This window comes from Bombus pascuorum, chromosome 13 (assembly GCF_905332965.1).
Source record: "Bombus pascuorum chromosome 13, iyBomPasc1.1, whole genome shotgun sequence".
NCBI classification, from domain to species: Eukaryota; Metazoa; Arthropoda; class Insecta; order Hymenoptera; family Apidae; genus Bombus; species Bombus pascuorum.
In genome coordinates this window covers 4,875,156-4,901,739 of record NC_083500.1, presented here as the reverse complement: position 1 = coordinate 4,901,739, position 26,584 = coordinate 4,875,156, and the positions used below count along the sequence as shown (strand labels likewise).

Here is a 26,584-nt window from a genome sequence, read left to right as displayed (position 1 = left end):
TATTGCCTTCTAGTTGTCAATTAGCAGCAAAATTAGATAATCAACTTGATATACCTGTAATCTTCATATATCAAATTTTCATCAAACTCAATAGCTAGCCAGAACTTTCTTGCAACCCAGATATCTTTCTCCGTGAAAATTACCAATTTTCAAACGAACCAACAAAACCTGCCTATCAGCGCGTTTTCCATCGTCGCACGATTAAAGTAACGCTAGGTAAAACTGCACAAAGCGGAATAGAGTTAATAACCGTCTCGTGCAATCTCGAACCTAAATTCCAGAATAATCTGACTGAACAGAGAACGAGAGGACTATACCTACGCTGTACACCTAGCAGCTGCATCGAAACACGGGCCAGCTCCTTGTTCGTTGGATTGTTTCGTAAGCGACTGCTTAATTTACCGGTCGTGTCAGCTGCAACGGATGGAAAAAATCGCTCGACTATGCAAGTTCCTCTCGGTGCGATGTTTTCACGTAGCTGCGTAGTAACAAGGTGGAAACACCGAGCGCGAGAACCATCTGGTAATAATGTTCGGTTCGAGAACACGGCCGCTACGAGTGTTTTCAACCGTGTGCCTGTTGCCGGAGCAGAGGGAGAATCGGCCTGGAAACCGATCGGGAACGGGCCGTTGGTCGGAAACGAGGATAGGAACACGGTGAACGTCGCTAATTGCAAAAACTGCCTCGAGGCATCGTCGTCCACCGTGTTCTACCCGATGGTTCGGCTCTCCGCGGGAAAAAGGAAACCGGTGGACGCGTAAAACACGACTATTCGGTCAACTTTCTGGAAACTTTCCACATTCTTACGCGCGAGCGTGTTACCGATTCATTCTGCTTTAATTCATCATTCAATGGTCTGAGTTTGTGTTTTGCGGGATTTTTCAGAAATGTTGCTTTTCTATGGAATATCGAGTTTCAATGTTTTCGATGGGGCGCAACAGAATCTTTTTAGTGGAACATCGACTTTCGATATTTTTCAATGCTGATATCATGGAGGAAATGTTTCGATCTACAGAAAATTGGGCTATTACGGTAACAACCAACTCTTTCGGAATATTCGAGAATATATGTTCAATCTGGAATAAAAATCTCAGTATTGAATTTTTAAATGCTTCCTCTATAAAAGATCGAAAATATGACCTATCACGGTAGTTATGATTTTTCTTTTATACATTTTTTTGTCGTACGAAGAAAATTAAAAAGAACGTAAATTGGTTCAGCTGGCTAGTATATTATACGATCTGTGGAAAATGTAAAAAAGGATATATATATATATTAGATGGTTGGTGAATTGTTCGCTCTTTTGTGAAACGCCAGCTGCGTTTTATCTTGACGACACCGGTAACGTCGTGCCATTTCCACGTTCCGCAAAGTTTTTCTATACTTCCACTGCTGATAGACGCACTGCAGAACGCTGAAATGTCTCTGTTTCGTGTATTAGCGATATCGTGCCGCGATAAATGGCACGTGCACCTTCTGCGCTCGCTTTTTCCACTGCGTTTCGCAACAGATATTTGGTGTCAGGAGAATTCTTAATGGCTTGTGGTCAGAACAATTCGTGAATTTATTGTTTTGCTCGTTATAAATGAAGATTAGATGGAAAGATGCGATAAGTCCATCATCGTTGAGTTTTCGGTAACTTTAATACATTATTGGGAAAAGTAATGTAGTTTGAAAGTTGCTGAATGAGAACGAAACTTAAATTTTATATATTATATATTTTATATGATATCTAATAAAAGTAAAAATATATAGAATACAGTTAAGATTTTATTCAATGAGAGGATGAAGAAAGGATAAAGGAAGGAAAGTGTAATGAGATCTTGCAATTGCCTTATGATTCCCACATAAGGAAGTGAAACTATAAATAATGTAGTATTTTTATATTACGACAGTTTATCTTATTTCTGTATAAATATACGACTTTCATAAAAAAAATTGTGTATACTTTTACATTCTTTCAACGCTTTTATATTCTTTAAAATATTATTCGAGATTTCAACATTAAATATTTTCTATCGCTATCTTTCATCTTAATACCTGAATAAACAACGACAGCAAACACGTAGATAGAAAATTTACAGATTATTATGGAGAAGGCGGCATTGTATGTAAAGCAAAGGAACGATTAGATAGGGACGATACATAAGAGATACGTGTAAACGCGAGATCTGTTTCGCGATTAAACGACACGTTTGCAAATAACAGGACGAGGTGGTCGATAATTCAAGCAAGCCATCATCTTCTTCTATAGAAACGTCCGATCAATTACAAGGTTCATTCTACTCGCGAGTGATTGTAGGTTCTAGCTTCTCCTTTAATATACGGTCAATTACGCTTTCTCTCTTCTTGCAACCTCCTATGAACTGAAACATGATCGAAGTAATGATCGTGTAATATGACATTTCCAACATGACAGTTACAATTCTATATAGTCTAAAAGAAAATTGTTGTTCGACCAGTATGCAAAGAAGGAAAAGGTCGATAAATTCGTAATTACCAAGTTGTGTAATCATCTTTTAATTAAGCCTCGTTTCGAAAGAGTGCTTAGCTAAATGGAAGAGTAATTAAGTGGCTTAAATAGTCCGTTACAAAGGAGACAGCTTCGAATAATTATGACACCGGGAAGTTTGAACATCGTTCAACCAATCTGTTCGCTTCTAATTTATTCAATGGAAAGTGTGCTGCTACAGAAGCTGTATTACATAAATTTTGTTATGTAATACATTATAGTATGTGCTTCACGCGTAAGGATACTCTCATTAGATCGGTAGAAACGTTCCAATTTAGTGTTGAAATTGTCAGTTTACGCGCAAATAAGCTATTGGGCCAAGCACGCGCTTCAAGAATTCAAGCACTGGGTGTCTGTCTAGACACTGGTATTTTCTACTTACAGTGAAACTAGCGATCGCGCTCGTTTTTTTGTTTTTTCTTCCGTACTTGGCATTTCGAAACTTTCCTATTGGAAACGTTTAATGTAATATCAAGGAAATGTCCAACTTTCTTATTTATTTACCTCGAAAATTCGAAATAATACAATACGTGGTAAATAGATGATTTGGAGTTACTTATTTCTTAAAGTACTATTTTGGAATCTATCTAGAGCGACTTATTTTGTTTCAGTTTATTTTCGAACATTTTCAAATCTCTAGAATGCCAATATTATACCGTAAGAATAGCTGCTCCCTAAATTTTTACAACTTTAAACGATTCGGTATCATCTAAATCTTGAGCTATCCTTAAGTTACTATAAACGAGTATTGTACGATCCAAGCTAGTAAAATAAAGAAGCAAAGTCGAGAATTCTGGTGTTATTCACGTTCACACAACGCGTAGTAAAAGTTTGATGGTCCAGACACTGAATAGTATTCAATACTCTTTGGGGGATTTAAGCAGTGATCGATGAAATCGTTGTATTTTGCAGCGATACGCTGCAGGCTTGCCAGTGGTTACGAACGACCGCACGCGTCACTCGTTCGAACACGCGTGGACCAGGGCGAAGCGCGAGCGAGCGTGGCCCCAATTAATTTGCAATCGATTATATGACCAGCGTTTTAACGTCACGTAGCAAGCAATTCGTACGTGCCTCCCAGCTGTATTTGTGCATTATATTTCACCGTCGAAATATTAAAGAAGGATATGGATATTTAAAACCCTGAACACAAAGAAAGTTGAGTTTAATAAATCAGAGCACGAGTCGGAAAAATGATGTATTTCATGAAGCTTATTAAACAATTACTCTTTTTGAATCGACGATGAAATTAAATAATATGGACTGCAGAAGTCGTTTTGAAATTTCGCTAAAATTAATGTATAAAATTAGTGTACGATCAAAATCATACGAAAAAAGCGAAATTAATAAGGTTCCGTTAAGGGACGAACGGTAAAATGAAACGATCAAAGTATAAAGACTGCATTAGAATAATATATATGTAAATGTAAAAGTCTATTACACGTATCATATAGAAAGAAAAATTTCTATTAAAAAAGAATTTTTGTTATTCTACAAATCCATTGTTTTGATCTATTCATCTACATTATACGTTATATCGAAACTTCTGTTTACCTACATTATAATTTTTCGAAACAACCAGCTTTACTAACGACGAACTATGATGATTTCAGATGTCCTGACAGCGGGCCCCGGGCCACCAGGATGCCGACAGACGACGACTATGGCCGAAGAGAACGTCTCCTACTGCACCAACATCCGATCCCTCAATACGGGTCCTCGTCATCTCCGGTTCCAGGATCAAATGCCGGAACGTCCGGAAGTGTCGGTTCCCAGATCGGTTCCACCAGCTCCTCGGATTGTTATAAGCCAACGGCGCAACAACAGCAAACTGATCTACGAACGAATGGATCGAACGTCACCGTTGGCCAAGATCGTTACCAGTCCGATCAGTCCTCTCAAGGGAACGAGCACGTCGATTATGGAGGCCGTGAACGAATGTCAGGCATCGAGAGGCATGACAAGTCAACGGACAAGCCAACGATCGACGATTTCCCAAAGTCCTGCGCGGAAACGCGTTCGATACAGTCAAGCTGCGAGCGATTCAGCCATTATCAGAATCAAGAGAGATTCGGTCAGCCCTCTTTGCAAGTCCACCACCAGTTTACCCCAGGGAGATCGACCGCGTCTGGACAATCGTTGTCCGGAAACGTGGTTCTGGCCGACCGTTTTCCACGATTCAACGAGCTCACCGGTCTCCACGGTGAGCAGAGATTGTCCTTGGCCCCGAGCGAACGCTTTCAACCGGCCACCAGCACCGAGCTTCGATTCCATCATCCCCCTAACGAGCTGGTGTCAACCGGAAACGAATACGCGAATACCAATATCTTGGTATCGGGCTGCGCGACCAGTCCATTTTCATCAGAGACGTTCCCCTCACCGCCATCACCGGCACCAGCGAACGACCGTTTCGTTCCACCGCCGCCTCTGTCACCCAGCCCAAGCGAGAAATATGCCTCGACCCAGAGTCTGGCTGGTTATCCTGCTGCTGATAGGATTCTGCCCCCAGGTTCTCCAAGCACCAGATATGGCAGCGGCACGGCACCAGCTTCACCGATGCCAACTAAAGAACGATTCTCTTCGGCGGAACGATTACTGGCCAATCAACAGTCGTCGAGTTCCATGCACGAGCCCAAGGATCAGCAACGATACGCTGGAACCAGTGATCGCCTGCTGTCCGGATCGTCGCCGGTGCTTGGAAGTCTACAAGCCAGTCTACAAGGGGACAGGGGTGGTATATATACCACGAGCAAGGATTCGACCGGATCGAGATACGGCGCCATTTCGACGGACCGATTACTCTCATCGTCACCTATACATGCCCCAGTGCCAGAGAGGTTCGCCAGCAAGTCGACCGATCGGTATCTCGGCGAGTCGCCTGTACATGAACGGTATCATCGACAGGAAGCGACATCAGCCATTCACCACGATCGTTACTCGACGATATCGTCCAGCGCCGAAAGATTCCTCTCCAATTCACCTAATCCCGAGGCCTCTCATCAGCGTTACACGTCGACGGAGAGGTCACTGCAGGTGTCGTCTAGCAGCAACGAACAAAGACGTCTGTATACTGATCGAGGCGTCGAAACGGTCTGTCAGAAGTATACAGACAGGTCCAGCGGATCTCCCGCGCCCACCGATTTCACCAGATACTCCACATTCCAGGAGGTTGGAAACACCCAGTCCAGATATGCCAGCACCAACGATCGTTTCAACGATCTCGCGATACAGCGCTGCGGTCAGTCGCGAGCAAACGATCGATTTTGCGTATCAAACGATCGTTATCTCGCCAGTTCGTCACCAGGACACGACGGAAGACTGGCTAACAGCGACGCGACCAGGTACGTCGTTTCGGGATCGTCGACGGAACGTCTGCTCTCCGGGACATCCTCTTCGTCCTCTTCCTCGACCGACACGGTCGCCCGGTATCACTCCTCCTACACGAACACGGCAGCCACCCAGTCCACCACTTCCAACGATCGTTTCACCTCCGTCTCTCCCACTCCTGAAACAGCCAATACCAATCTGCGATCAGCAACAGGAACTGGAACAACCGGTGGCGCAGGGAGTTCCGGATATCAGGGTACGACAAAAAGCAGCGTCGACAAATATCTTCAGGTGTCAAAGTCTGTGCAGAGCTACGGGAACGATCGCTATACCAATCCAGGCGATCAGTTCGACAGGCTCAGCCAGGATCGTTACGACAGATTCGCCAATCCTGTCAGCACCACGGATCGCTTCACACCTTCGTCCGGTACTCCTGATCGCTTTCATTCTGCCACTGATCGATACTCTCCTGTACGCGCCGCGGACAAGTATCTATCCTTGCCGAAACCCAAGGATCGATACACCGGTCGCATAACACCGATCTCGTCTTGTGGTACTTCGGTGGTTGCCACGTCGACCGATCGAACTTATGGCTCGACTAGCGCAACAGGAAGTTACGTTCCGCCAACCGCGCACACGCCTGTCGAACGATACGTGCCTCAACCACCTCCGGAGGTTCTCTACCCGGACAGATATGTCGACAGATACGTACCACCCTCTGCACACACGCCTACCGATCGTTATGTGCCCACCAACGATCCAGGTGATCCATACATGAGACGAGATCTTGGATTCCATCATCATTATCGGCTACCACCGCCTGCCGGCTACCCATACCATCAGTCTCATTTCCGACTTCGCGGTTTCGCGTACGCATCACCAGGTCGCCTTGGTGGTAGCCCGGGTTCTAGTAGTTCGAGTAGCTCGGCATCTAATCAGAGAGATGGCTTCTCGATGTCCCCGCTGCTCAGACCTAAGGTCCGTGCTTCTGCGGTCGAGTTCCCGACATCGTCTACTGGAGTTGTTGGTCGTCATGTGTGTACTAACCCACCATCTTGTTGCAACGAGGTATCTACAAATGGAAGAGCCTGTTGTCAGGCGATTAGAAGGTCTCTGCCGCCGGGAGCGTTGCCATCGATACCCACACAATCTTCCTGGTGAGTCTTTTCGAAATTTTTGGAATTTCCGTTTGGTCACTAGGCATTTATCCGTAGCTGTAGGAATTTCGTAATAAGTTTTTATTTTTAACGCAAAGATATCACTCCGTGAATAGAAATATGGATGAGCGTGGTGGAAAAAAATCATTGGACTGTAAGATCCAATATGATGCTGAAGCTTTACAAAAGGGACAATACAGGCCAATACAAAGTAATTTAATAGAAGAATTGCATGCCGTGAAATTTTTGTTCTCGCGTGTAGAAAGTTTTTGATAAATTCCTTCGTTTTTATATTTCACTGATATTGAATATTAGTTTACTATGTAATATACCTGCGAATATACACAAAAATTTATCGTTTGCGAGAAGAATAATAAAAGCTAATAAGGTAAATGTCCTGAGGGCGTTCAATTCTTTCTCAAGCGTTTTTACCAAATTTCCATTGCCACGGTTCACATTGAAACATCATTGAGGAAAAAAGAGAAGAGAGAACGAGAGACCGTGAAAGAGATAGATCTTCGTTAACGACGGAAGTTTTTGTATTAAATTTGAATAGATTTTTCCAGCGAAGTCAGAGTTACGAAGAGATTCACGTTTAATTCTCGTGGGCGAAGTTTACCGGTGGAAAAAATTAATTGCCGCACAAATGGAAGTCAGCATGCGGATAAAAGGAATTGCATGCGGCGTGGAGGTCGAGCTGTGTAGCCAGGGGATTAAGGAATACGGGGATCCGGATAATATAGGTGTCCCCTTCGTAATCATACACCTTTATAATAAAGCTCACGAATTAGAATAGGAGAACTTTAATTGCGAGATGAATGTTACGTATAACGAAGGGAAAGTAGAAGCCCTTTTACGCGATGTGTAACGTTTCCACGAGTGTACATTGTTGTACGCCATATACTTACATATTTATATTTATGTGAAAACTTTGGTCGATTTGTAGTGGCAATATATGAATTCTACTAAAGTAACAAATCTTGTAGAATTAATGATTAATTTTTATTGATACTCTAATTTTGAACTACTGATTGGAAGAAAAACTTATTATGGAATTTTTATGGAATCATCAGACTCTAGTGTTAATAATGTTGTAATTTATTGTTTATCATGTATTCTATTACATACACTTACTATTATTTATCACTGATTATATCAATTTCGAAAGTCTCTTTTATCAGTACAGTACAAAGTAGAATTTAAAGATTTAATTTTTAATTGTAAAAATTTTTTTTATTGGAAAAATTTTACAATCAATTCTCATTGAAAATTATAAGTAAATTATTCTGGCGTAGTTCTATGTCGTGTTTAATAAATGTCGTTTGTTTGATTCTAGTTGAATCTAATGTTTAATTACAAAATGAAAAAATTTGAAGTTTGTCGAGTAACAGAATATTACTATAAGTTTCGAACATTACAAGCGTCAATTTCGCTGTTACATATTAGTTTTGAAAAGTCAATTTGATCGGGTCATAACATACTATTATACGTAGCTATGACGATTATAAAGGATAAAATTACTGCGGTTTTCCTGTCGTTTTACAGTTGCAGTACGTCTTGTTAATAATAAACACGTAGGAAACTATATTTCGAGTTAACTGTGGTGCAAGCTCGTGTAGTCTGACTCAATTTCTAGTTCCCTTCGATATTAAATCTTTTGGCGAGATTGCGTTCGGTAACACGTGGTTTAACTTTCAGTTAGAATGGCCAAGTATGTTGTGCGTGAATTTATAGTGCACCTAATATTTCGATACTGACCACGTGCTAAATGTTTGATCGTTAGAGTGGAAGTTTGCGCCGTATTGGAGCCCAGATAGAATTGATTAAATTCGCAGCGGGACTCTAAATTGAAACATATTAGCCTCTGGAAAGGAGCGCAGCTTTCGAGTCAATATTTTTTCATCAATTGCCCATTTTAGTGCCATATCGAATTTTTAGGCAGAAAAGAATTTATTATTTTTGATGTAGATCGTGGTTTTTTTTGAAGAACAAGAGAATATCCGACTTATTTTGGTTTTCATTTGGTAGCTTTGGACGGTAGTTTCATTTTTGAATGGTAGTTTCTCATCAATTGCTTGTTGTACTACGATAGATATTGAACTTTATGGATGAGAAGAGTTTGATATGCAATTTTTGGTAGATAACGTGTTTTTTTTTTCAAGAGTAAACGAATATTCGGCTAGTTAATCTTGGAAACTACTGATATTGGAATATCAGAAAATGATATATAATTCGTCGTTATCGGTCTTCGATCCAAAAACTCGAAACCAAGCTTGAAATTCAACTCAGTTAGGAACAGAACCTGTCTTTATTAAACCGAGATCATAGTTGCAAACGACGAGCGTAATTAGTTATTACACGGCAAGAAGTAATTAATATCGTAGAAATAGATAACGATCGATATTGTTAGCAGAGTCAAGGATCGCGTATGTAGATCAGATCAGGCGCTTAGCAACAGAGGAGAGAAATTCGCGAGGCGTCTGATGAGACTTTGTTTCACGGTTGATAATCCCTGTTTAAAACGTTATCTAAAAATGAACTGGAATGTAGGCCGTGTCCACGTTTAGCAGTCGCGCGGAAGCCGCGAGCACAGAAAGGGTCGTTACTTTCGTGGCAGTAATCAGGTTAATGGAGTATCGTGGCCCACTTTATTTTTTCATCTTCATCGGCTCCGCGCGTCTCTCTAACTTCCCTGCTTCCCTTTTTTCCGCGTTTCAAAGTCAATGATGCATTACCATCCGAAGATTTCGTCCCGTCTCCGCCAACCCCCGGAATCTTGGAGATTTTTTCCTTCTCTTTTTTCTCTCCACCTTTTTTTACCCCTTTTTTTTAGGAGCACATATTGTCTCCTACCATGCACGCCCGCGTTTTAACAAAGAAATATATTCAACCTAAAAAAGGAACAGAGGATTTCACGTGTAAGCGTATTCTGAACTAGGCTACTTTCACAGCGCCGCTTATACGGTAGGATTTAACAGTGGATGTACCGAAGTTTTGTGTGTTTCCTGAACTTTCTGATATTCCTGTGATCACTGGAGAATTATATAGTTATTTTGTAAATAAAATACAGAAAACCACTTGTCTTCGTTTCAATGTAAAAAATTTGCGAACGGTTATACTTGTAATAGAAATAGCTAGTAGATGGCGGATTTTTATGCACTTGCAGGCAGAAATGCAAAAATACATAGAAAGCACTATACGTATTTTATCTTCAAACAAACGTAGAATAATACTGCGTTATCAATTAACTGCGGATTTTTATGCGTTTATAGAAAATTTGGGGATACAAAAATACACAGAATGCATATAATACAAGATATATAAAGCATTCAAAGAGTAGTGTTGCAGTAAGAAAGATTATCATTGTTGGGCTATCTCAAAGTACAACTCAATGCAATCGAGTTTCTTTGAAGCGTAAGAAAGGTTCGGTATAACGGTAGAAAAAATGCACGAAGCCAGGCAAGTTGTGAGGATGGATACTCGAATTTCTTGACTCAGCATTTTTTGCTGAATGCGTGTTTTGAAGAAGGAGAAACTCCAACCCTTACCTACCGGTCACGTAAGGTAGCGACGTTCGAGCGTCCGACTAGTGGTCCGCAGGCAATAAAATAACAAAATGTGCTGAGTTTAAGGAAAGGAAAAGAGGTATGCTAATTTAAAAAAAAATTCGCCTTGTGCTGCAACAAATAGTACAAATAGTACTTTAATAGTAAATAGTAGTTTAAAACATATAATAGCTATTCAAGTTCCATTTTCGTTTTTAAATTGCATTCATAGAAACACGAATTTACATAAATATTCACAATCTAGTTATCAATGACCGAATTACTTAAACGATAGCGTATCCTGTTCTCGAGGAAACGATAGAGTAATTCTGCTTTGTCAACGACCGAGACACTTGAACAAGATACAATTAGAATGGCGGCTCGTTAACGACAATTTCCTATTAAGGCGGTGGTGTTTAATTAGACTTGGTGAGACGTCAGCGAATTTTCGCGTCGGGAAACACAGAATGCCGGGGGTGGCCTCTGGCAGTATACCGAAAGTCGAGAGGGTACAATGGACGGACAGGCAGTTTCCTGAAAACTGAGCCAGAGGAGGGCGATTCCTTTCGGTCTGAAAGGGTAGGAAGAGATTACGTCGGCAGGCTCGTTCCGCTGAGTGTTCAGTTTGCTTTGGGATATCGGCTTTACCCTCGCGGATTCTCTGCGCGAGTTTGCCGAAAGCTTTGTGCTGGTCAAGCCGATTGTGACGTGCCTCCGCCCATCGCATCACCCAAACCCCCGAAAGGGGAGAGCTCGTCAGTTCGAATGGAAGTAGAGAGAAGTCTGGCGACTGCCTCTATCCGTGAAAGAATTCGTGTTCATCCTTTTCGCCGACGCTTACGGTATCGTCCTACATGTGTACTTAAAGAGACATCCAGTTATACAGCCGCTTCGGTGACTTGGAATCTTTCTTCCTGTTTTTCTTTCACTTTCCTTCGAGCAAATTGTATCGACTGCGGTAGGTGTTGAATCTATGCGATTTCAATGCTTTCAAGGAAGTTTCGACGATCATAGAAGTTGCAAGAAAGTATTCTGTCGGCGAATTCTTTTGATAACCATTCATCTTATGATTTATATATTTATGTGAATAGCAGTGGAAGTAGTTTTAAAAGTATTACGTGTATATCCATTTCTTTGCCGGGAAATTTTTAGGAATGATTAATTGCCCTATTAGAATAGCCCTAGCAACAGGACTATCAAAATCGTTAAAATATTAACAAAGAAAATGATTAACAAAGGAAAAGCCAATTGGTTAATTATTGTTAAATTATTCTCCAGATTGTTTCGCAGAATTTTTTCTCATTTCCATTGACTGTTTAATCATATATGTCAGGTTATCATTTGAGTTAGGAACGTATAATGAATCTTCACGTAAATTAGCCATCGTAGTTATGTACTATAGATGATATTTTACTGATACAAATGTAATTATTACAGAGTTTAACAAGTAATAGCGGTGATTAGATAATCGAGATGTTGATGACAATGGATTTAGGTTCGATAACGAATCCACAGTCAACGGGATGACGAATGTGATTTCTTCCACAGTTTAAGTCGAACTCAACTTACTGATCCACGATTCGGGTGTGACTCAATGTACGTGTCCACAGTATAAGTAAAACTTATCCGACTGAATCTCAGTCCAAGTGGAACTGCCCATATATATTCTTCTCCGTACCCCTCTGTAACCCTCGGGTCAATCTTTGTTTTTAAGGAGAGCTATTTAATTACTCTATACCTCTGTTAGGTACACGTCCCTCCCATGACCGTGGCTACGTTCAGCGACCCGTTATGTCACTTCGAGCTCAAGCCTAGTGTCATAAATCTCGGGCAAACGTAATTGGATTAAATCATAAACAGCTATTTCTCGGTTTTATTATTTAAGTATGACTATAATAAAAAGTCTGGACTAAAGTATTGGGGACCTTCCCAAATATTCCAAAAGAAAGGACCCGATGTCCTTTCATCTCCGTCATATATATATACCAAATAGAAAATTTTTGAGGATCCATTTATGTAACAAACTAAAAAGTGTACTTATTACAATAGCTATGTTCGAGGGATTGAAAGTACAGAGGAGTTTCAGAAATATAATACAGTATCCTTTATCCAGGACAGTCATGATATTTAGTAATTTGATTGAGTGCTATGATTCTACCAAATATTTTGAAAAATATTCTACTTTAAAATACCAAAGCAGTGGAAGAATTTATATTTCAAACTTTCTTAAAGAATTCTCGATTTCGATACCTCGAGATTTCGAGTTTCGTTGTATCATAAACTTTGTTTTAAAGAAAGATATTCGCGGTTTGTGTGCACTGCTTAGTATGCTGCTTCCACGGGAAACATGTCAGCTTATGCGCGGCGACGTTTTCGTGAATTATTTCTTGTTTACTTCGACATCTGGTCGCGTTTCCTTGGCGCTGCAGAGTGCGGCATCTGAACGAGAATTTAGGACGAAAACTGAAATTCGCAGGCGATGTGCGTGCGTTCGCAGGCCAGGCTCGCACGTTTCACAGTGCGGCATTTGAGTTAGGATTCAGGGCGAAGATAAAAAAATGCATATAATGTGTACATTTTCCTGAAACTCGATATAGGTAATCCCGACATGAGTAAAAGTTTGTTTGCCAAATATTTGTTAGTATTTTTCCTACTCCCTGGCTCGGTTGAAATATCTTGAATATTCATTTTTTGTTCGACCACAGTCGGTGACATGACAGGTGTACAGTGTACAGTGCAGATGCCGAAAATAATCTTTCCATTTTTTCGTGAGTGCCGTACAGAGATCGTTTATCCTTCCATTTCGTCAGATATTGTGACGTTTAGTAAAAAACAAAGTTTCCGTGTAACTTTAAAAATTTTCTCGGAACGAACGAGATCAGAAGTCCACTCTTCAACCAAGTCGCGATTACAAATGGATTTAACTAAAAAATATAAGAACTTTCGATGCAGCAGTTTGCTGGACATAGAGCAATCAAAATTCGAAGATGATTTGAACTGTTCTTTAAAGAGAGGAAGAAGCTTTTAAATTGGAAATTAATATTATACATATGGAATTCTTCATATTTAAGGTGTAATAAACGCCATTTAATAAGAATTGACGAACAAAAAGGTGTAATGAATGACTGAGCTAATTCTCAAATGATTAGATTTCAATGTACAAACGGTTTTTGCAGATCCTCTATCGATTTTTTAAGGAAGTATTGTTTACATTTATATTATCTACAGGTTGATAATGTCATCGAATGATAAGATCAAACTCGAACAACGATTATTTCGATTTTTGTCCACTATACGCCGCGCTTTGCGCTGAGCTGAAGTGTTTCGCGAAATGAAAGCTATTTCTTCGCTACTACCGGTAGTTTCCGCTTCCGTGAATTGTAAATTTCGCGAACAGATTCCCGCCCCCTTCAAACATAACCGTAGCACACAGTGAATTCTCGACTAACCGCTGGATCTTACGGTTCCTCGACTCTCTAAGTATACGAAATAAAATAAATTCGTCCGTGTTTCCAACGTTATCATATCTACCAAGTATCGTTTTAACCTTTTAAGTTAGTAAAAAATCAATGTAAGTATTCATTTAACATCTAATTAATATTCCATCCTCTTCAGTAAAAATCTTCATTTAATACCAGCATATACAATATAACTTGGAAGATAAAAAAACATGACAGTTTCAAATATTCCCATATATTTTGAAAAATAAAAACAAATTATTAGATAGAACATTTTAACTGAGCAATACTAAGAAGTCAGTATCGCATCAATTAAAAGTTGACATTCTGGAATATTTGACAAATCAGTCGTTCAATTAATCTCTGAGCCAAACGCTGGTACATCTCTGAACTTTACTTTCAAGTAATCTGGCGAAAAAATTTAACGCGTTTCGCATATTTTTTAATAGAAGCATAGAAGATATTGTGATCGTAGCGATAATCGTAGCAAATTGCACCTGGTCTATAAGAACCAATCGTATCTAAAATATTTAGTACTGTTCGTGCTATACTATCAACCAGTCGATTCGGGCTTCTACAATTTCATTTTTCAGTTTCGGTAAATAGGATTTCTTACGAGAAACAAGCTGAGAAAACGAAGTTTCAGGATCATATTTCACGTCTCGGATTTTCCCAGCGACGTCTAAAAAAACGGACGTTAAGGCCGGCATGCTTTAACCAGGCGATCGATTATGCAATAGGCTTGAACAAACTCCAAGGGACTTCATTATTATGTTTCATCTTTCATGCATGAGAATTTTCGTTCGCTTCAGCCTAGTTTCGTGGCAAATTCCGCCCTCTCTGTTAACAACGTGAAAGACTAACACGTTGAAAGTTCGATCCGTGGCCGCGATACACCGGGATTAACGAGGCGATTAAAACGATCCAGGTATTTCTGAAATTAGCGGAGTTAGGATTACGTTCACGTAATCGTGAGTTCAACGACGCGTACCTCAGAAAATTGCTGCTTACCACCAAACTTTTGTTATCCTTTCCTCTTTCCAGACGAATCTTTAACGACGATTTCTTGTTCCGTACATTTCTATTCGAAGAGTCGAATCGTTATGTTCTTTATATATGTAGCTTCACTTAAAAGTGTTAGTACCATTACTATATTTGTTTCATAGTTGAAAAAAGTTCAAAGATTATTTAATTTGATACTTTGTCGACCCAAGTTTATAATAGCTGCGGTTTTTAACGTGCGTTGGAATGTTAATGAAAAACCAGATGAAAGATGAAACTTTCTGTCACGTGTCGTTTGATTTTCTTTTTCTCTTTGAAAAGTTAAATGATATAATCTCGCACGTTGTGTACCGACAAGTTTCTTTTTGGAACGACGGAAATGTATAAAACGGGCGAGCGCGTGTGAAATTAAAAGTAGATCAAGAATCCGCGAATTAGAGCGAGCATTGTTTACGCAGAGTGTTTCGCACGAAAAAAGGAAGCCAAAGGGGTAATTTTCCAATGGGAGCCGCTTCGCAACTTTCATCCCGACGAGAACTTTTTTCATTCGAGGATTATTGAGTTGTTCAAACGCTGGAATTCCAGATCAAATATTTATACGTTTCTTTCGCCTCTGTTCGACGTGTAACCGTGATTTCATCATTTTAATCGTACATCATTGTTCGCCGCGCTTTGTAACTTTGTTGGTTTACGTTTTTCTTCTCTGCTCAACGATAAACAGGGTTTACAAATTCTCAGGTATTCTTGAGGGGATTTTGTAAATATGTCAAACATTTCAATAGCAATCATTCCCTTTGTCACTTACAAACGTCTTCCTTTTATTTTCACTGGAATAAAATCGATCGGCGAAGGCTTGTTCGCGAAAGAAATAGTAAGGAGAGATAACTTGTCAATTCTTCGTAGCGAAACTCGTTGCATTTGCATCACGCATAAAATCAAACACTTGGCGTACGCAACGAAACTTTTGACGAAACAAGCGAATTGAAAATTACGCATGCGTACGCGACTACGGAGCCGAGGTCTGAAACTCTTTGAATATTACAAGGTGCGGATGATTTATCAACGTCTAAAGTGCTGCACAGTTTAGTATCTCTGCTCGCGTAATTGCTCGGTGTAATCTCAGGATGCAGCTGCGAATTTATTATTCGACGCTATTGTTGAAATTTAAAAAGAGGTTCATTGAACCGTCGATCGTATCTACGTAAAAAGTTTCGTTTCTATATCGGTGTTATTCGATGATACCTTGATTCTTATTGGAAGCTATTAATTTATTTATGACGATCGTTAATTTACGTGGTTCCAATTAGTTTAATTATCGACCATAAACAATTAATTAATAATTAATATCAAATGAGAGTTCAATTCAGAGCGTACATATTTCATCGGAATTACATGAAATACGCTAAACAATGCATTGCATTTTGTATATTCGAGTGGAAATCATTTCATTAACAAATCAATTTTCCACAAGGCTTCCGTGAAAGAAGACCAATCGATCGGTCCAAGATACAACGAGCACGGCAAACACAACTCCGTTTAATTAAACACCTCGTTGCCTTGCCGCACGTTCAAAGCACCCGCACAACCATGCGAGCGCAAACATTCTCGAAACACACACACAGAGCAAAAAAGAGAGAGAGAGAGAGAGAGAGAGTGAAGTCGTAACATTTCCGCATCGATTAATGATAACCACATGCAACATTCTTTTTTCCAAATTATTCGACAAAATTCTACCAATGTTTAATCGCTAGGTTAATAGGTTTCGTTAGCGAACGTACGAATAGAATAATAGTAATCAATATAGGCATTAGTATGACAATGGATATAAGAAATAATATTAATCAATTAGTATTCTTAAAAAAAGTCACACCTGTTGGCTTTGATTTTTATTAATCTTTTTACAATTCCCTCATGATCCTTCTCGATCATATGCATGCTATGTATTCTGGGCACGTGCCATCGTGCAACTAAATCTCCACGTGACCACCATGCATCTCAATTTCCATATGCATTCTCAGAACCACTACATCATGGTATAAACATTTTATCTGTTCCGCTAGGTCTTCAGTTATTGCTCCTCCATTCGAATTCTATTGCCATAGTGAATGCGTTAATTAGATGTATTAACTCAACGTATATAAAAATGTATTAATTCAATGTACGTATGTACTTATTACCCAATGTATACACATACGAAATACTCATATTTGTATGAAGTTTGTGAAATTCTTTCAGAAAGTATAAAATAAAATCTACGTTAAAGAAGAGCTAAATTTTGAATTATGATTTGGTAAAAACATACGTGTATTATTTTGCAGAATACACGTATTAAATAAAGTCATTCATATATGAAATTCAGCAAGTTTTACTCGTAGAAAGCACGAGACAGAGTCTACGTTCCAAATACTTGGATTTTTAATCAAGTTTAACAGAAGCATACATCCATTGTTAAGCATGCAGTATAGCGAATTAAGACCTAATACTCCTGTATTTATAATCGATAACTTTACTAAATCTTCCGATTGCTATCAACTCTGTAATAGATTCAGTAAAGTTTAACTTTTATCGTAATACACTATCGCTCGTAAAAGGTCAGGAATCTCCGTTTCCCTCGAAATAAATTCTAAATTAATCCAGACGACTGTAACAGTCCCTATGATACGAGGGGTAGTTTAAGCGTAGGGAGTGAAAGCTGGTGGTTGAAACGAGGCGGAAGTCATAAGGGAAACCAAGGGCTGGCATTGTCTTCCGGAGGCAAGTAGGTTCCACGTGCTGTTGGCAACTTGGGTAATTATGTCGTGTCCGCGTCTCTAACCAGCCCCGTCACACGAAATTGCAACCTGACACCGGTCGTTCTCTCGCTTCATCCTTGAAAATCACGCCGCCAACCAACACATATATATATATATATATAATATATACCATATAGTATATAATATATATTCGTTGCTTTCAATTAATCCTTTTATTCTGCACCCTCTAAAATTGCTTGCTCGTGAACCGCCTACGAATGGTCGATGTTTTCAAAACAGGACGATTATGGTTATTAAATGGCCGTCCTCCCTTCACTCTTCTCCACCCGCCTGCACCTTCACGAACGTTATTAAAATCGTGAACCAACCCTTTCCATCGACCAGAAGGGGCAAGTTTTTCTGCCTGTTACGAAACTCGATTAACGAAATTGGACGACGACGCCACAGGTGTTGTTAATGATGAGTTACTTCAATTGGTTGTAGAGAATATTGCCACTTTTGCTCGAGTTCCAACGAAGAACGTTGCCAACGTCAGACTATTTCTACCTAAATAGAAGAAAAATAGAAATTAGTGTTACTTGGATCGTGGAGATTATTTTTCGATAGCGGTTTGTTAAATGATTTACCTTCTATCAACTTCAGTTCAAGCAATTATGAGAGTCTTTTTGCATGATAGAACTTGGGTATATCGTTAGTGGACGTTTACAATACACAAGATGCAAATTGTTAGTATTAGTAGACTCCTTTGCATACCACTGACAAGTTTATTAATGAAGCAAATGAAATTCTAGAAATAAAGTTTTGGAAATAAGGGTCTTTTAAATACATTTTAGAAACAAATCCAAACTACAATAGTTATACATTATTAATACGTATTATTGATATGTATTAATATACATTATTAATATGTATTAATCTGTAACTGTATTAGACACTTTTATAACAGTCCACGTTAATAACAGTCATCTACGGTTTTTAGATTCGTTGCTCTACTCAAATATAATTCTGTTTTGCCAAATTATACCGTCTTCCCCTTTAAACACCTTCTTCAGTTTCCCTTTGTACCATACGGACCTTTAACTCGGTATCTTCAAACAGTTTCTCAGCCTCATTGCAACAATCATTGAGTTCGGTGGTTTATTCTGTCTAATCTGCGAGGATTAACATTGACGAATCGGCTGAGAAGGGAATTATACTCGGGAAGAGCAGAGAGATCCGAAAAGAGCAAGAACTGGGTCGAGAGACGTTTTTAAACGGAACAGCGACATTCTAAAAACTCGTCAGCAAGCAAAAGTCGATATCTAGGTCTGATGCCAAAGAGTGAATCAGGTTTTACGCTTCTCATTTTCTTCTTTATTCCTTGGATAAGTCTAGAAATTCCATCGTTCGAAAGGAGCAATCGAGTTAATCGTCACTCGAATTCCGAGGTCCTAATTATGCGTTCTGGATAGCAATCCGGGCGGTGAGTTTAATTACTCCCGATAATCGAGTAGATCCTTCCTAACCTCCTTCTCAAAGGACCTACGGAACAGATTGCAGTGACTCGAGGTGCTATTCCTGACATCGAGCCGGAAATCAGGGAATATAAATGAGAGACACCTTCGACGTAAGGGGATTGCTTGGTGGCTCCATGATTCCCGTTTAAGTAGATAGAACTTCACCATTGAAATGTCGGGAACGTGATTGCTTGAATTATTTAGAATTCTCTGGAACTTCAGCAGGCGGACGTATTTTTAACGTTCTTGTCAAATATCGACGATCTTCGAACTTTCAAGACGTTATTTTCTTTTGAAATTTCGTTATACTTAACAATACTTTCAGAACCTGGGGACTAAATATAAAGAATCCATCGATCCTCTTTTCTTGAATAAGAAAAGCAATGTAGTTCAACGTACAGAAACTTCACTTTTATTTTCTCTTATTTGCAATTAGAAAGTTATCTTCTTATTTCCTAGAGAATTTAAAAGTTTAACTGAGGATCGCGCGAGAAAAATATGGTAACTTCAATTTTTTCTTCATTTTCTGACCATTGTGTCATTAGGTGGCTAGAGAGAAATGCTTTAATACGAGACAATTGATGAAGTTAACTCCACGATGTTTCGCAAGAGACGCATAATATTAGTTCAGTATTAGGTTGTCCGGAAAGTGTCTTTCTTTTACAGACATGTCTTTTACAATGACTCATCTTTATACAAACATGAAACCTAATTTGTCGAACGTTGTAATTTTTATTTTGATAGAACAAAATGGATCATACATAATTCGATAAAATAATATAAAACGGAAAATGTTGTGCATCCATTATTTCCTTATAAAACGAAAGAAACTTTTCGGAAGATCTAATATATTAAAGGAATAATGATTGAAGAGTTAGAGTTAAGCAATGATCGAGGCAGCCAATAATTTATTTAAAATGGTAGAAGGGATTTGTAATAATACAATCATTCTTATAGCGAAGCCATTATAGCTGCTATAATGCAACGTCAGAAATTACATGCAACATCAAGCCATTGTCATGGCAACGGTGTTAGCTTCTCTGTAGTCACTACATAAACTAAAGCGGGTGGTTTCTGGGAGTACAAACTCTGACCAGGGGGTGGCTTTACTACTCCATAAATCGCAAGACATTGGGTCGGTCGTGTTCCTGACATTACTGAATTCAGTGTGTACAACCAGATATTTATTACATGTGTAATAATTCATGAGCCGTGCTCTGTAAATTTCTTATTAGAAGATTTCTTTGTCCCGTGGTACTCACGTAGTGCAAGTTGTGCACCTTGCGTTCATAGAAATACAGAAATTTTCAGTTCCTCTCCGGAAATTGGAAAGTGCAAAATTTATCAAGGTAAGAGAAACACAGTGTAATTTATATATTACAGACGAAGAGAGATTGAATATTTATGGATTTAAATGATCTTTGCGGAGTTCTTGATTGACATATGAAACGCGAATATTATTCAGAATAATTGAATATACTTTGTAATATAGAAGAGAATATTTGCTATCTCTGGGCTCTGAATATTTTAATTTAGTGAAATATTCCATTAATTAAGCGTTTAGTCTTTTCTGAATACCAATGAACAATTATATTTTCGGAATTAATTCATTATCATTATTTATTTACAGATTCTTTCACAAAACTATCGAATTACGGTAATTTTTCTGATATCATCAAGATCTACTGGCACCTAAAAATAAATATTCGTATAAATATTCCATTTTAAACATAGAGCTTGACCTGTAGTTCTTTTTTTCAAATTTGTGTATATTATGTTCATCGTATATATTCATGCGTTAGAAGAAAAATATAAAATGTCAAATGATTGAAGTATTAATTAAGTATAAATTAACACGTGGTATAGGAAACGATCTATGTCGAACAAACTGTGTCATAAATTTCAATTAGCAAACGATCGAGTTAAATATTCTTGGAATGATCCCTTATTGAATAACAACGGGAGAGGATTGTTTAGAAATTCAAGGCATTCCCAAGGGATTTCGTGTGTCCTGGTACAGTTCAGAGTCAACCATTCGCTCGTATAATGAATACTAATACGTCTCTTGCATCGAGCTAAGTCTAGATAAAGGAGACTGACATCCCTTGTTAGTTTGTCGTTGATTGAGCAGGGTATGCCGGAAGAGGTGAAACTTTTAATTAGTTACTGATCCCTCGGACAATATAATTCCTTCCTGCGGGACGGTAGCATGACAGGAATAAATTGAAATTGCTCTGCTCGCTGGTTTAACATCCTTTCGGCTAACTCCTTGGCTTAACGATTGAGAAAAATCGCCCTAATCGAACACCTGAATCGTCTTACTGAATGAATTACCCAATTAAATCGATCTCGCGATCGATGAACACAAGCTGACGCTTTATTTATCTTCTTTTATAGGATAATCTTGTAGGGATGAGAATTATAGAATCTGTTTTAACCTTCTACAAAGTATTATTCGAATGTTTGTCCATTTATGGCAAATTCAAAGGAGATACTTAGCGAATTAGTAATAGTTAGTAGATACAAGAAATTCCAACTCAAGATTTCATTTCATTAATTATTATGTTTGCAAAATTAGTGAAACTATTCAGAAAGAGAATTTTAATTTGTTATAATTTCTCATTATGACTTAAGAGTTACAGGCTATTAATTGCTATGAATAAACTCTTTGATGTCAAAGGAATGGTATAACAGGACAGTAAAACAACTTGAGTATTAAGAAGTATAGATAAATGTAATTTTGAACTCACATGAAGTTATCGAGTCAAAGAAGAATAAATCGAACCAACCATTGAATATTAAATATTTGTTTAAGCATTCGCTGGTTATCAGAAACGATTCCTTTCAAAGACAGTACCTTTGTTCACATATTATACGTTTCTTCATGGTTTTCTGCATATTTATTATTTATCTCGAAGGTATCTCGACTTTTGCGTAGCGCAGATAACTGCACAAACGTTCTTTATGACATTTGACAGATTCTATTAAGGAACTCGTATCATCTCGTTTCGCTTTTGTCTTTGAACATGGTCTCTCCCATTTGCGTTTCCAATCGTACGATGCCAAGTCTTCTACACTTAACTTGTATAAACTTAAAACAACGATCGTTCTAGCTTCAAGGTAATTGTAATTGGTTTGAGTCCACGTTGGCTCCGTGTGCGAGAGATAGTTTAGCATTTAGCATTCGGTGGTGTCTTTTGGCGAGCGGAAGAGGAGAAAGCGGGAACCTGGAATTCGTGAAATGTCGCTCAACTTAATCCGTTTGGAGGATCAAATCCTTTGATGTCGATGCGTTTAGAAGTCTCCGTAGAGTACAGGAACGCCGAGACATTTTTCGTAGAAAACCACGCATGTCATACCCCTTTCCTTTGAAAATTATTAAATTTCTAGCTGCCTCCTTTTATTTTCAATTTGTACCTTTTCGAGACTCCATTTAAGTCATTACCTTAATCATTCCGGTTTTGAGATAATTAAATTTCTACGGTTTATATTCTGACTCAGAATTTGGCTAATAATCTCCTCTCTGTATAATTATTTAGGAATTGGAGGAAACTCTGTATGCAAATTACCAGATATTTTTATCGATTGATTTGGAATGAAAGAGATGAAAAGTTGCGTTATGACAGTTATTATCTATAGAAGTTTCGGAAAAAGAGTTAAGAATAAGTAGAATATGGTTGAGCTCTGTTTATGCGAACTTGTTGGGGGACAAGTAGCTTAATAATTTGAGTTCATATAATAGGAATTTACTGATCCTTCTCATTTTCGTCCATACAATAGGAGTTCACGTTCGGACAAGTACATTCAGTCAGCAGGTACCTTTCTTGTCTAATATCTTATTAACGAATAATACCAGTAAATTGGTAACAAGTTGTTAGGTTATAAACTCTTCTTTTACAGTTTCATAACTTTTTGTCGAATAAGATAATCAGATAATTTAATTCACTAATAATATTATATCAGTTGCATAAGAGAACCCTCGAGTTATTTTAATCGGGAATCAATTAAAATTTCACTCAGACGAATTAAGTTGATGGAAAGGAAGGAAGCGACAGAGCTCGATGACGTATCAGCAATAAAAAGAAGAAGAATAAAATCTATAGGATCATCATTATCTTTTCGCACTGGAAACCACAGGAAATTATACACATACAGAGGAATACAGAGACACGTAGGGAGGTGTTAGAGGATTGTTAGGGATCTTGTTGAAAAGTTATTAACCGTCAGTGATTATAGCTAGGTGACAACGTGGATACGCGGTCATTAGAGTTTCTACGAACGGAAGTAACTACATCACCGTTTCTCGGTGAATCCTAAACCCGCAACGATCGACCTGGACACGTTTATGGACAGTATAATGGCAGGATCGTCAAGGGGAAATGCCACGGAATAGGATTGCGTCCCGGTGAACGCGAATATTCTGTTATAACTATGAGGAAACCCGCAGGATCCGGCTGCGGTGATCCTTGTATTATCCTCCATGCATCTCAACGTGCAAGGATAGAGACAGCAGTTCAAGGATCGTTGCGAATCCCGTAATCGCGTAACTGCATATCAGATAGGCGTCATGAACGGGTGATTTGCTATTTCGTGAATCGTCTGGACATACAGCTCTTGATTTGGCAACCATTTTCGAAACGATTACCTTAGCGAGTGTGATTTCGCGTATCGGATCTTGCATCTCTCGTTTGGATAGTTTGCAAGATTGCAAGAAGATAGAAAATGTATTCCGAAGAAGGATTTTACTGTGAACAATATTGTAATTTTCAAGCATGCATTATATCTGAATTTCAAATTTCCTCAATTGCGATTTTTGAAAAAGGGGTAAGAAGTTTGTTAGGTAAAGTTATTCGATAAGAAGTTTATTAGAAAACAAGATCTGTACGCTGTATTGGAAGTCAAGAGAAAATTATTTTATGAGAGCATCTTTCGATCTTTGAAGCTTTCAATGAAATGCGTATAACATTTTTTTAAAATATACATATTGAAAATCGATAGAAATTTAGTGTTAAATCGAAGACAATTTAAATAGATGTTTCGTTTTATATAAACGTATAACTTGTGAGATTTGAGAGCTGCTTCATTTCACCCGTTTATTATTTCACGTTATTAGAATCCTGAAAACTTCCATGATTACTCTTTAAATTTTGTTTATGATCACAAATGAAGCTGGTCTATCTTTCCTCTGATTTTTTTTATTTTCCCCAGGCTGATTAATTTTCCTTTTCGATTTCGTGCTCCGCTATCTGTGAGACTAGAATGCTGGATTTGCTCTTGGGATTTCCACAAACTATAAATCCTTGCGTATAAAACGATCCGCTCGTAAAACGAACAGATGTAACGCAAAAAAAAAAAAGAAAGACTGAGGAGATTATTCAAATAGCGGAGAATCAATATTTCGAACCATCTGGGTATCTAGGAACGTTTTAATTTTGCTTTCGATGTTGCGGAAAAATTCTTGATATATTATAAATATTTGTTAAAAACATTTTTTTAAATACACTGTGATGTCTGTATCTGACTGCATAATAGTGTATATATGTATATAACAATCATGATATTTTATATCGTGAAAATTTAACGAGAAATTGTCGGAAAAGATATAAAAATTGTATATATTGAAATAAAAATGGAGAACAAAATTTCTACTATTTGTTTCCAGTGGGGATAATTATTTTACAAAGTTTGGTCATTGTCGTGTGATTAGATTGGAAACAAATTACTCGTCCTATCTAATTTATGTCGATATCCCGTAATCTCGTTCGCTTCCACGTATTCGGTAATAAAGTTTGATAAGCTACCCATCCATCACGATGAACTGCACATAAATCATATTTCGTTCGGTTCCATGCATCGATTGAGGTCTTCTTATGTTTAAATACTTGTATGCTAGGACATGTGAAAGAATTCCTATAAATTCTTTCAAACCAAATTGATTTGGTTTGCATATCATTGGATAATCTTCTCAAAGAAAACTTCTTTCTGCCAAGTATCGACCCGCTAAGCCTTATTATTATCAGGATAGTTACAACTCAAATTCCCTTTCGTTTGTTCTGTTCAATGAAAAATTATGAAAAAAAAATCAGGAATATTTTACCCAGCGGCGTACACGTCTGTGAATTTTTCAAAATTTTCGGCTGCAAAATCGATAAAAAAGAATTCAAATTCACATTGCTTGTCAAGAATTATTCTCCAATCCTAAAATTATTCTACAAATTCCAATCCTGAAATTCTACATTCTGAAATTAATTTTTTAATTGAAAAAAGAAAGGAAACAAAAAACTTTAAGACGTCGTTTTGTAGATTGGACTTTCCAATCTTACAGTTTTTATCGTTTATAGTGAATTAATTGGGATTATCGTTAGATCGCGAGCAATACTTTGGGATATTCCGCGATTGTCAAGGTATTTGCACGGCGCTCATAATTGTCCAGGATTTTGAACGGCCGATTAAACCGAACCGTTCGCAAGAGAACGCATCGAACGCCAATCACCGGCGTCAGGCATGTGTACATACCCCCGTTGCACGATGTACACATATCAATTTGCATTTAGTATAAATAAGTCGTGCGTGTGGGCGTTGTGCCCTAAATGCGCCCATATGGATAGCTCGAATTTACCATTGCAGCGTAACGTGCAAATCAGCCGTTCGATAACAGCGGCAGCCTCCACCTGAACAATAATATTGTCCACAAAACAACTGTACCTATGATTTACGTTTATCGTGCTCGGTTAATGGCACTATCATACGGAAACGATATACTCTATCTTCGTTCAATTATCGCGATTCTAACGTTCGTTTCTGTTACGTAAATACCACGCTATGAGAATTTACTCGCCTTGTCACGTAGAATATACCTGAAGAGTCGGATTCAAAGATCAAGAAATTCGCTTTCATTTCTTACCTCCTCTGTAGATTGTGGATTTTATAGCGATATTCGATGGAAAATTCAGATAACAAGATATATGCGCGTGTATCATTTCATACTATATACGAAGGAATTCTTGAAGAAGCCGAAACCTTGCGTTTTATGCATATACGACGTTTCGAGAGTTGCTGTGTGAATTTCCTTCCGGATTGTGCGCTATTTCGAATGCACACAATGGAAATACTCAAGCTACGAGTAGCTAAAGACAGTTTTAAAATTTAAATTTTCATCGAGACTGCGCCAGACACGATCACTTTTTCACGTTACTTCTTTCTTTGAAAATTTTTAACAAATGCACCTTCTACGACAGAGAACGCCACGAGAAATAACTTAATCAGGTAATTCAATTTCTGACATCATCATATTAAATTTCTCCGTACTATATTCGCGCAAAAGTTCATATCCA

General features: G+C 38.3%; 1 protein-coding gene across 3 annotated transcripts in view; it reads left to right on the top strand.

Annotated features, from left to right (window-relative positions):
- LOC132913520 (inactive rhomboid protein 1) overlaps positions 1-26,584 on the top strand; it is a 287,110-nt gene that overhangs the window by 110,091 nt on the left and 150,435 nt on the right. For all 3 annotated transcript variants that reach the window (XM_060971927.1, XM_060971928.1, XM_060971926.1), the window contains exon 4: positions 4,126-6,996. In XM_060971927.1, coding sequence (XP_060827910.1) covers positions 4,157-6,996 — 2,840 coding nt within the window. In that variant the 5' untranslated portion in view covers positions 4,126-4,156. The remainder of the gene's footprint in view (positions 1-4,125; positions 6,997-26,584) is intronic.